The sequence below is a fragment of the Topomyia yanbarensis genome, unplaced genomic scaffold (assembly GCF_030247195.1).
Source record: "Topomyia yanbarensis strain Yona2022 unplaced genomic scaffold, ASM3024719v1 HiC_scaffold_330, whole genome shotgun sequence".
In the NCBI taxonomy this organism is placed as follows: Eukaryota; Metazoa; Arthropoda; class Insecta; order Diptera; family Culicidae; genus Topomyia; species Topomyia yanbarensis.
In genome coordinates, this window is record NW_026683526.1 from 2682 (window position 1) to 14704 (window position 12023).

At 32.5% G+C, this 12023-nt stretch overlaps 1 protein-coding gene across 1 annotated transcript; it reads left to right on the forward strand.

The window, feature by feature from the left end:
* Positions 1-246: 246 nt before the first annotated feature.
* LOC131695295 (uncharacterized) lies at positions 247-6801 on the forward strand. Its single transcript, XM_058983764.1, has 6 exons — positions 247-350; positions 2506-2602; positions 2676-2990; positions 5381-5495; positions 5998-6122; positions 6393-6801. Exons 1-6 carry the CDS (start codon positions 247-249, stop codon positions 6723-6725), a joined length of 1089 nt encoding a protein of 362 aa, XP_058839747.1. The 3' UTR covers positions 6726-6801.
* Positions 6802-12023: the final 5222 nt, after the last annotated feature.

The window sequence follows — 12023 nt, forward strand, 5'->3', positions numbered from 1 at the left end:
CTTACACACATTGAAAACTTGACTTGTATTTCAGTTATCAGTGCTATACAAGCAAATACCACAGAGAACAGAGTCCATCTCCAGCATTCCAGTTGTGTTAGATTCGATGACATTTTCGAAAGTATTTGGGATAATGAATTAACAGCGGATCACATAGAGATTTCAAAATGGTCAACATAATTATATCTCTGCCCAACCAAACCATTCCGGAACGGGTTCGGAATTCTGAGTGGTTCAAATGCTGAAATGCAACAACCGATTGTGCTGAAATCTATGCTGAATCCATTCAGAATTCCGAACAAGTTCCGGAATGGGTTTACGGGGCACTTGGCTGATGTGGCGACGCTAGTGTTTTAACGTATATTCGTGCAAATGCTTACACAAGTTTTATTAATATCACAGATAACAGACGTTTAGGCTAGAACAAAATTTCTTCAAAAACCTGTGTAAACTTTCAAATTGATAAACGTTGGAAATCCGTGTTTCACTATTGCCATCTGCGCAACTGTTTGCTATACGTGTTTGACAGCTGCATTCTAACTGCATTGTATCGATCACTGCGCCATCTACAAACGTTTGCCAAACGTGTTTCAAACGTCTGATTTATTCGGAATCTCAGTAGCAGGTATTTATACACAATTCAAATCGAGCCTAAACGTCTGTAATCTGTGTTAATATATTTATTCGGTCATGGATGTCTGCACTGATAATTGACGTACAAGGCGGTCGTCCCATTTTGCGAGTATCCCCTTAATTGGGTCATTAAATGAGAAAAAAATCTTTTTTTATTACATACATCGATAAAGCTGATTTTTGTGATTACAACGTTTTTGCCAACTCAGGAAACGTGAAAATAAAATTTAAATTTAAAATAAAGAAATATGTTGACAGTCTTGATTTGACACTATTAGAAGCATTTGACTTATTAAATTTCACGACAAATAAGGCCCGGTGAATACATTCGTGATTCGCTGGTTGGACACTTTTTAACTGGACCGCTTTTTAGTTGGACCTCCGCTAAAAAGCATCTGAACGTCAAAATCTCTTGTCAAATTTACTCTGACAATCAATCTGACAATATTTAGGTATGTGCACAGATGCATTTATTCTGCCAACATCTCCTCTGGAGAGTTTTTGACATTTGTCAGTCGGTCCAACTAACGAATTAAATTCGTTAGTTGGACAAGGCTGTGGCCCAACCAGCGAACACGACTGTACATGTTTTCCTGGTTTTCCCGCAGGGTTATTTTTATTTGACATAAACACCATCCAATGTATATAGTTTTTTTCATATTGGGAGTTGTCTTGATAGGTCAATGTAAACAACCACTGTTTTCCTATGTATGGTTGTCTATGTTTACATGAGATTTATTTTAAAAAACAAAAAAAAATCATTTTAACGTATTACAACGATTTTTTAAATAATGTTATATATATTGTACCTAAAATTTACCGAATGGAACGGAAAACTATATATAGCTTAATGAACCAATTCTTTCACTATTTCGGTTCGATTTCCGAATAGAAATGTACAGTAACTAAACCATTATTTTCATTGTGACAGTACAGTAATTTTACAATAAGTTACAATAAGTTCTAGTGTTATGCTACAATATAAAAACAACAAACTTTAACGTTTCTACAGTAAATTTCAATGTAAAATCAACTTTTACAGTGAAAAGGGGGGGGGGGGGGTGGTTATGTATCCTAACATTAAAAAAATCGATTTTTCTACATACATTTTTTTTTCTCGAAAACAATAAAATTTAATGTGAATTTACTGCATCAGCTTTTTTTCTGAACAGTAAAATTAATTGTTACATGAAATATTATTGTAAATCTACTGCGAGAGCCTAGGAGCAGATCACTTGTGATGCATTTTAAAAATCAGCGAAATTAAATGCATTTATTTCCATCAAAATAGAAATTCATAATGTATTTTGCGTTGCGTGCAATGTTTTTGCGTTGCGTGCAATGTTGTTTGCGTTGCGTGTAAGACGTCAAAGCCCTACATTTAACAAAACGTCGAACAACGTGGATCAGCGTAGGACGTTTGTTAAACAAACTTTTTTGCGAGGGAGTGCAAAGCTGATGCAAAAATGGAAATTAAATGCATTTTTTCTAATTTGATGTAAATTTGTTAACATTCTTAGAGTGATCTGCCCCTAGGCGAGAGCTCTGCGACGAACAATGTTGAAACAGGAATAACTATAATATTTATTCTTTTATGATTGTTTGTAGGGTAAATGCTATTGTAAAATTCTATTCGGGTTCCGTCGCGTGCTAATCTTCGGTGAAAAGCACAATAGCACAGTGAGCGGTTTCTTATACCGTTTTTGCTTGAAGCGAAACTGAGTCAGTTTCTAACCCCTACTGCTGTCAAAATGTTAGAACCTGACTCAGTTTCGAGTTCAAGCAAAAACGCCATTAGTTCCTTCAATATGTACATATCAAGTCGCAGAACCACGATTGTTTCATTTTACATTTTATGGTCTTTTGTTGCAGTTACCCAAAAACACAAGAAAAGAAGCTACTTGCAGAGCGTATTATTGAAGCGTTCCCGCAATTAGCTCGGCCTGCTTCGCGCGGAGCGCCAGCTGAAGTATGTATTTTATTGATTTATAATTTTCTTACTCTAAAAATTATTCTTTTTGGCAGTCAATGTTTTTTTTAAGCACAACGGGCAGTCCAAGGGGACTCATAGTGGATATATTGAGCAGCGTATCTGCAATATACGGAAGGAAGTTCCGAAAGAGAATCGGAAGTTCAACCGCAATTCGCAGAACACAACCTCAGACATTGTGTCTGACGATATAGTGGCGGCTGCAGATCTTTGCTCTGCACTTGATGCATCATTCTTAAACTCGCGACAGATTTCAATTCTAATGAAGACAACTTTTGTGATTCACAGTAATTTATTGAAACAAAAAGCTTCCGTATCTCAAATATTTCTTCAATTTCCACACTTCAAATCGTACCATGGATTAATGGTAAGTTGTTTGTTATAACCGTTGTTACCAATAATAACGACGCTGAATTTCTGAGTAAAATAATCGATATCTATTTTTTGTTTACAATTTATATTTATCCCTGAGACGAGACATGCAAATAGCAAAAAATGAAATGTTAAATGCAGCCAGGGGAAACTGTCAAATGCAGCCACTCCATTTAAGCTATGTAAGGCAAAAAGAGAGGTCTCAACAAGTGATAGAATGAACAGGAAAAAATAAAAAGAAAACATCTGTCCGCAAGTCCCATCCCAGGTTATTCCAATCGAGTACGAGACCTGTCAAAGGTATTCAATATAGAAAAAATCTCTTCGAATCCTTCTCAAACGAGTGCCTTTGACTGAAACCGTGCTCGATTGGAATGACACTGACAGATAAATGGTAAACAAAAGAATGAAATGTCGAGTATTTATACCAAAGATTCAGCGTCGTTAACCAATAAGAAACCCGCAGTTTCACAAATTCAAGCTGTAAAAAATGCTGACGCGTAAAACATAAAGAAAATTCATGAACATTTTAATGCTGTTTTTACTTGACGCAAAGGTTCTAACCCCAACTGTCAAAATGTATGAACTGACAACGGTTGGGTTTATAACATAACTTAGCTTCGGGGTCAAGCAAAAACGGCATAATTGGACACAGATCTTTCATTAGGGCCTCGACCCACAGTACTCAAATGGAGAAAAATTAGTTTTAAATTCGACGATGCTTTTCAAATGTAGCTTTTATTGTAGGTACAAATTATTTTATGACATTGTTTTTTAATGAAGCATCTGTGGTTAAATCTCATAACAATATAAGAGATTTTGATTTCTGTTTGCTAGAAACTAAAATAATACATACGCCCAATTTACCTTCCAGTTGTGGTTTCCCCCTTACAATTTCGACGTATATATGAAAGGTAAATGGGTTAAACTGACTATCTATAGTAGACTATAGACTTTTTATAGTTCCTGTATTCATAGTTAGGCAGAGACAAAAGCTGGAAAACTGGTAGCTTTTATTTCAGAAATAAACACGGCATCCCATGCAAATGTTCAAGCTCCTGCCACAGAGAACAGACATCCATGATCGAACACAAATGTTAATAAAACTTGTGTAATCTTTTGAATAAATATACGTTAAAACACTAGCGCCGCCACATCAACTTATCCCAACTACAAAGTCAAATCCATTCCGGAACCGATTCGAAATCCTGAATGGACACCGGCTCAAAGAAAACAACCGATTCCGACTCAATCGGTTGATGCATTTGAGTTGGAATCCATAATGAATCCTCTCAGAAGTCCGAACCGGTTCCGGATTGGTTTCAATGGAAAGAGGTATAATCGCTGTCAATTCAGTCTAATTCAGCCACTAAAAAACATGACGACAATAGCGCACCTGGTGGAGATATCCCAACTACCTTCGAATCCGTTAGAATTTTTACACAAGTTGAATGCTGAAGATGGATGTCTAATCTCTGTGCTCTAGCGTTAGCCGTAAATGAGCCGGAATTCCGGCTGGTTCTAATTCGTATTCGACTCCAGTGACACAACCGATTGTAAAAAGAATCGGTTTTGTCACTGGAGCCGGAATACGAAATAGAACCAGCCAGCATTCCGGGTGATTTTCTGGCTAAGCTAACTGGGAAATTTCTTACATGCACGTATAACGAAACGAATTGGTAGGTATGATGTGTTTTTATAATTATACGAACATTTCTCGGTCGCGCTCGTTCGACTCCGGTATTTGCCATGTTCAATTGGCTTCACTCATGGGGTTTTTCATTGAAAAACGCTGGAGCAGTGGTTTACACTGGTGTTGCATTTTCTAGCAGAAGAGCAGGCCACTGGACGTGTTTCATTCCCACTGCTACTAGAAAGTGCAAAAGCAGTGCAATCCACTGCATAGGTGTTTTCAATGAAAAACGACATCAGTGTCACCACATAACTATGAATATAGGAACTGTAAATATTTCCTAGAAGGGCTCAGCAAGTGCGTGTAAAGAAACCCAATACTACCTAAAGGGCGCGTATATCTTTTCTTCAAATTTTATGAAAATATCGGAATTTTTGTAAGTTTGTGTTCAACAAGAACAGAATGTCATTACAGCAAAAACTCAGTTTGTTTACATATGTGAATTTGGTCCTAATGAAAGATCTTTCTTGAATTCTTCACCATTCGGAATCATTAACGGATCCTGTATGGATTCTAGCTCAAACACAACAACCGATTCCGAAATCGATTAAGTTGGAATCGGTTGAGGCATTTGAGCTGGAATCCATTCAGGATTCCGAACCGGTTCCGGAATGGGTTTAACAAAGTCAGTTTTCACCATATTCATAACTAAAACAGAGAAAGAAAAACTAATACAATTTCATAACTTCTAGGTTCAACAAGCATTCAATAGAATAAATCAGATTCAAAGCATGGATACTAATATAAGAAGACTGTTATCAAAAGGGCTGTTATTGAATCGCAACGCATTCACTGATGTCGAGGATGGTAAGTTTTGTTTATCCATAGAAGAAATTATGACCAATATGCGCAAAAAACTTGCGTTGCGAACACCTTCTTCAACTTGTGATTACGAAAAGACTAACGATCAATTTCTTCACTTGATTAAAACTGGTTTTCGCTGAATACTTGATGCATCTTTCTTAAACTCGCGACAGAATTCCATTCTAATGAATACAACTTTTGTGATTCACAGTAATTTACTAAAATAAAAAACTTCCGTATCCCAACTATTGCTAATTTCTTCAATCGAAGTGAAGAATTAGCCGTTAAGGAAAATACTGTTCATAATTACGACTACGATATGCTATATTGCGTTACTATCCAGCTACAATTATGTGTATTCCTTCATCCACCTGTTTGATAAGATATGTACTGCCGCTATACGCACACCTGTTCCATGTGTATAGGGAATCCCATAGCACATGGGACAGTTATGCGTATAGTGGCAGTGTAGAGCGCGCATATATTTATAATGATTATTTTTTAGATTATATACGCGGATCATTGATTCTTATGAAAGAAATGGTAGTACGAGGCGCTAAACGAGCGAAAGAAGATGCAAGTTTGTCTACAGATGAAATCTTCGCAGCACCGCTTGTTCGCTGGATTAATGTAAATATCTTTCTAAATCTTTCTAACCCACACTATCTTTCAAACGAATATAGTTCAATAGCCCTAATATAAATCTGTTTACTGCGCCGATACTGCCTATAATCGGAGGTGGGACTGACGTGATCATGGGAAGTGGGACTGCCGTGATTATGGGCAGTTTATTTGGTAATTTGTAATTCAATTGATCATATATTTTTATTTTATAAGATCAGTGGGAGCTTTAACCATAGTGAATTCAATAATTGTGTTATTCTTTTCTATTATTTCTAGGTAGACAAGCAACACATACACCTCACGGCCGGTATATACCCACCGCATATCGCTTGCTTCGGGAAGACAAAAGGAAGAGGAATATACTTCGTAGTTCTTGAGAGAGAAGCGATAGACTGCGGAGATTGCTCAATACAAGCTTTAGATGTGTTTTTTAAATCATTCGCTGTTTTCGGAGTTAAAGTGCCGGTTTTTGTGTATCCGCTTTACGAAATATTTAAAATTAAGATTCATAAATTGGCCACACATAGTGCACGCAACACAGTTAATAACGTGTTAAAAGCATTGGACAACGCTGAACGGGCAGAAGAGCTTAACCAACACACAACATGAAATCAGGTGTTTTTTACAACACACAACATGAAATCAGGTATTTTTACACAAAAATAAACAGAAAACTCAATAGTCATGTTTCATGTCTTTTATTTTTTCGGTTGTTAATTTCCATATTGAAAATTTTCTGCGGCAACTTCTTTCGATAAACCCATTTTTGAGTAAAAACTAACCAATTTAAACAAATGTTAAAACAACTAATTTTGAGTAATAAAGACGCAATCGATGAACTAGTTATAAAATCTTTTGTTGGGGAAAAATAACTTATTTTTGAGTATCGCTTTCAAAACATTTTTTGGGTAAAAAATACGCACTCGAAAAACTAGTTCTAAAATCTAATTTTAGGGAAAAATAACTTAATTTTGAGTATCACTTTCAAAACATTTTTTGGGTAAAATATACTTATTACTGAGTTCTGATACTATTACCCAAAAAATTGTAATGAGCTGATTACCTAATTTTAATGCAATGAAGTTTAGTTGAAAGTTGAGTACTTTTTACCCAAAAATAGGTTCCCCGAGCTAAGCGTGTATATTGATTCCTTTCATTCTTGTCATAATTAGGGGAGACTGAGGAGACTTGATCCCCTTTTTTATTTTTCAGTCCAACTCCGTGGAATGATAAAAAACTATGTATTTTTTTGTAGTTTTGTATTGTTTCTAGGGATGACTAATAATCATAAAAAAATTACATGGAAATATTATACTGGACATGAGCTATGAGCATTTCTGGAAAACAACAAAAAAACGGAAAATTCTTAGATTAGTGGAGACTCGATCCCTAATTTGGGGACACTTGATTCCTTTATGAAAACGTGTTTAAAAGAGCATGTAGGGTAATAAGCCTATTTTTGCCCTGTTTCTACTATCATCCTAACCATCTGAAGCCTTTGGTTAGAGCAGCGTCTGCTATCTTTGCTCAACACATTGACTCAAATGGTATTGCGATAATGGGGGTACTCGATTAGAGATTTTGCTGCGCTCAAACAGAAGATTTTCACCATTCTCAAGACAATTTTGTTATTATATTGGCTCTTAATAAGAGGCGAATGACCTTAACGTTAAAACCTCTATAATCGAAATAAAAAATGGACCTTAATAACAAATCAAAGAAGCTGAAATAATAAAATTATTATTATAATAATAATAATAATTTTATTATTTAATAGGGCAAAAACGGGTACATTACCCCATTCAATTTTATAAATGGATTGTAGTATTGATTAAATTGTTATGATTAGATATTGTTATTTTTGTTACTACATATTACGCATCTCTCACCTGATTTTTTTTACGAATTCCCAAATCTCCGTGCAATTATTTAAAAGCTGTCTTTATTATGGTTGAGGAACGTCAAATGTGGGATGAATGGTTACTACGTATACTGTAGTAAACAATTACAGTTATGTTTCTTTACGATGAAGCGTTCATTTTTGACAGTATTTTTTTTTGTTATTTTATGGTAACAATGACTTCAATTGTTCTGGTGCGAATTTGGTTATTTTTAGTGGTGTGTATGAAGTATGGCGAAGGGGATCAAATCTCCACGAATTTGAAGGGATCAAGTGAACCCATAGCATCTATTTCAGCAAACTTTAGTAAAAATATAGTTGAACAAAAGAATCAGCTAAATCATAACGTATTCATATAATTGACATTCTCCTGTAATTCTGTATGCAAAAGTAGAGTATGTAGTGGGTGATTTTATAAATTTTATAAAAGTTTGAAAATTTAGAAAATAAATCTTCTTCAGTTCTTCTAAGATTTTTTTTAAATCGGTAAAAATTCGGTTACACAAAAGTCCAATTTCTTTTTTCTGTGTTAATGAAATTTATGTTTAGATAAAACTACGCAACTTTATAGTATATTCGATTAATGTATTCTGATCCGCCTTTGAGTTACAATGATGGGATCAAGTCTCCCCGGGGATCAAGTCTCCTCAGTCTCCCCTAATGTGAGTAGTAATTTTTGCGCCCTAACCAGTATAACCTAAATCTTGGAAAAGAGCTAAATTTTTGCTAGATTTTTGGGCTTCAAACATACAGTTGCTTTCGGTGACGCCACGAGTATAATTATATGAGAAATCTTTTATCTCACTACTAGGTGAATTACTTGTTGATTTGTGTATTGATATAACATCCAATATTTACCTCATGATTGAACGCAATGCCTATGGAATAAATGGAAAGGGATAAATACTAGAACTCACTGTTTCTTTATCAACACATTATTTTGTGTTTGAAGTGAACTTATATATATATATTGATTTTTGATAAATAGTTAATTTATTATAAAGGTAGTTCACAAAATGTTCACAGCATCGAATTTCTTGAATCACGTAGATGTGTTTTCATACCCCGATATTCAAAATCGGTTTAGTTTTGCCCCTAAAACCCCAGTAAAGCAATACTCTGTATGAAACAATCTCATTTTTAGCTAGTGGAAATTGGTAAGCGAGGACTAAAAATACAAAATGTTTAATATCTCCGCCGCTCGTGCACGGATTTAGACAATCTATAGCTTGTTAGAAAGGTATTTTAACAAGCTTTCTTTTTGTTTGTTGGACAATAATGCAATGTTTAAAAGTTATTCGCCAAAAACCTGCTGTGTTTTGACAAAATCGTCCATATCTCAGAGAGTAAACAACATATCGAAAATCAAAAATAATAGTGTCAAATGGCAACGTTAGGCCTTTCATTTGAAACTATTTTCATTAAGATCGGTTCAGCCATTGCTGAGATAATTACATGACATTTTGTACATACATACATACACACATACACACACACATACAGACATTGTCTCAATTTGTCGAGCTGAGTCGATTGGTATAAGAGACTCGGCCCTCCGGGCCTCGGAAAAAGTTTTCAAAGTTTGAGCGAATCCTATACATTTCTTTTGTAAGAAATGTAAAAATGAAACAATAGGTTTTTAAATTCATAAATTGAGTAGAAAAATTAATGGAAATCAAAATTATAATATACACGAATCAAATTAGATTAGGTTATTACATAAAAATTAAGATTATATTTAGAAATAGTTATAAGATTAATAGAATAAATTGACTGATACTAACAAATTGAATGAAATAAAACGAATGACTGAACATGAAATGCATAAAATTAAAGATATGAATAAAATGAATCAGATAAATCAAATGAATCAAATGAATCAAATGAATCAAATGAATCAAATGAATCAAATGAATCAAATGAATCAAATGAATCAAATGAATCAAATGAATCAAATGAATCAAATGAATCAAATGAATTAAATGAATCAAATGAATCAAATGAATCAAATCAACCAAATCAATCAATTCAATCAAATCAATCAAATCAATCAAATCAATCAAATCAATCAAATCAATCAAATCAATCAAATCAATCAAATCAATCAAATCAATCAAATCAATCAAATCAATCAAATCAATCAAATCAATCAAATCAATCAAATCAATCAAATCAATCAAATCAATCAAATCAATCAAATCAATCAAATCAATCAAATCAATCAAATCAATCAAATCAATCAAATCAATCAAATCAATCAAATCAATCAAATCAATCAAATCAATCAAATCAATCAAATCAATCAAATCAATCAAATCAATCAAATCAATCAAATCAATCAAATCAATCAAATCAATCAAATCAATCAAATCAATCAAATCAATCAAATCAATCAAATCAATCAAATCAATCAAATCAATCAAATCAATCAAATCAATCAAATCAATCAAATCAATCAAATCAATCAAATCAATCAAATCAATCAAATCAATCAAATCAATCAAATCAATCAAATCAATCAAATCAATCAAATCAATCAAATCAATCAAATCAATCAAATCAATCAAATCAATCAAATCAATCAAATCAATCAAATCAATCAAATCAATCAAATCAATCAAATCAATCAAATCAATCAAATCAATCAAATCAATCAAATCAATCAAATCAATCAAATCAATCAAATCAATCAAATCAATCAAATCAATCAAATCAATCAAATCAATCAAATCAATCAAATCAATCAAATCAATCAAATCAATCAAATCAATCAAATCAATCAAATCAATCAAATCAATCAAATCAATCAAATCAATCAAATCAATCAAATCAATCAAATCAATCAAATCAATCAAATCAATCAAATCAATCAAATCAATCAAATCAATCAAATCAATCAAATCAATCAAATCAATCAAATCAATCAAATCAATCAAATCAATCAAATCAATCAAATCAATCAAATCAATCAAATCAATCAAATCAATCAAATCAATCAAATCAATCAAATCAATCAAATCAATCAAATCAATCAATCAATCAAATCAATCAAATCAATCAATCATCAAATCAATCAAATCAATCAAATCAATCAAATCAATCAAATCAATCAAATCAATCAAATCAATCAAATCAATCAAATCAATCAAATCAATCAAATCAATCAAATCAATCAAATCAATCAAATCAATCAAATCAATCAAATCAATCAAATCAATCAAATCAATCAAATCAATCAAATCAATCAAATCAATCAAATCAATCAAATCAATCAAATCAATCAAATCAATCAAATCAATCAAATCAATCAAATCAATCAAATCAATCAAATCAATCAAATCAATCAAATCAATCAAATCAATCAAATCAATCAAATCAATCAAATCAATCAAATCAATCAAATCAATCAAATCAATCAAATCAATCAAATCAATCAAATCAATCAAATCAATCAAATCAATCAAATCAATCAAATCAATCAAATCAATCAAATCAATCAAATCAATCAAATCAATCAAATCAATCAAATCAATCAAATCAATCAAATCAATCAAATCAATCAAATCAATCAAATCAATCAAATCAATCAAATCAATCAAATCAATCAAATCAATCAAATCAATCAAATCAATCAAATCAATCAAATCAATCAAATCAATCAAATCAATCAAATCAATCAAATCAATCAAATCAATCAAATCAATCAAATCAATCAAATCAATCAAATCAATCAAATCAATCAAATCAATCAAATCAATCAAATCAATCAAATCAATCAAATCAATCAAATCAATCAAATCAATCAAATCAATCAAATCAATCAAATCAATCAAATCAATCAAATCAATCAAATCAATCAAATCAATCAAATCAATCAAATCAATCAAATCAATCAAATCAATCAAATCAATCAAATCAATCAAATCAATCAAATCAATCAAATCAATCAAATCAATCAAATCAATCAAATCAATCAAATCAATCAAATCAATCAAATCAATCAAATC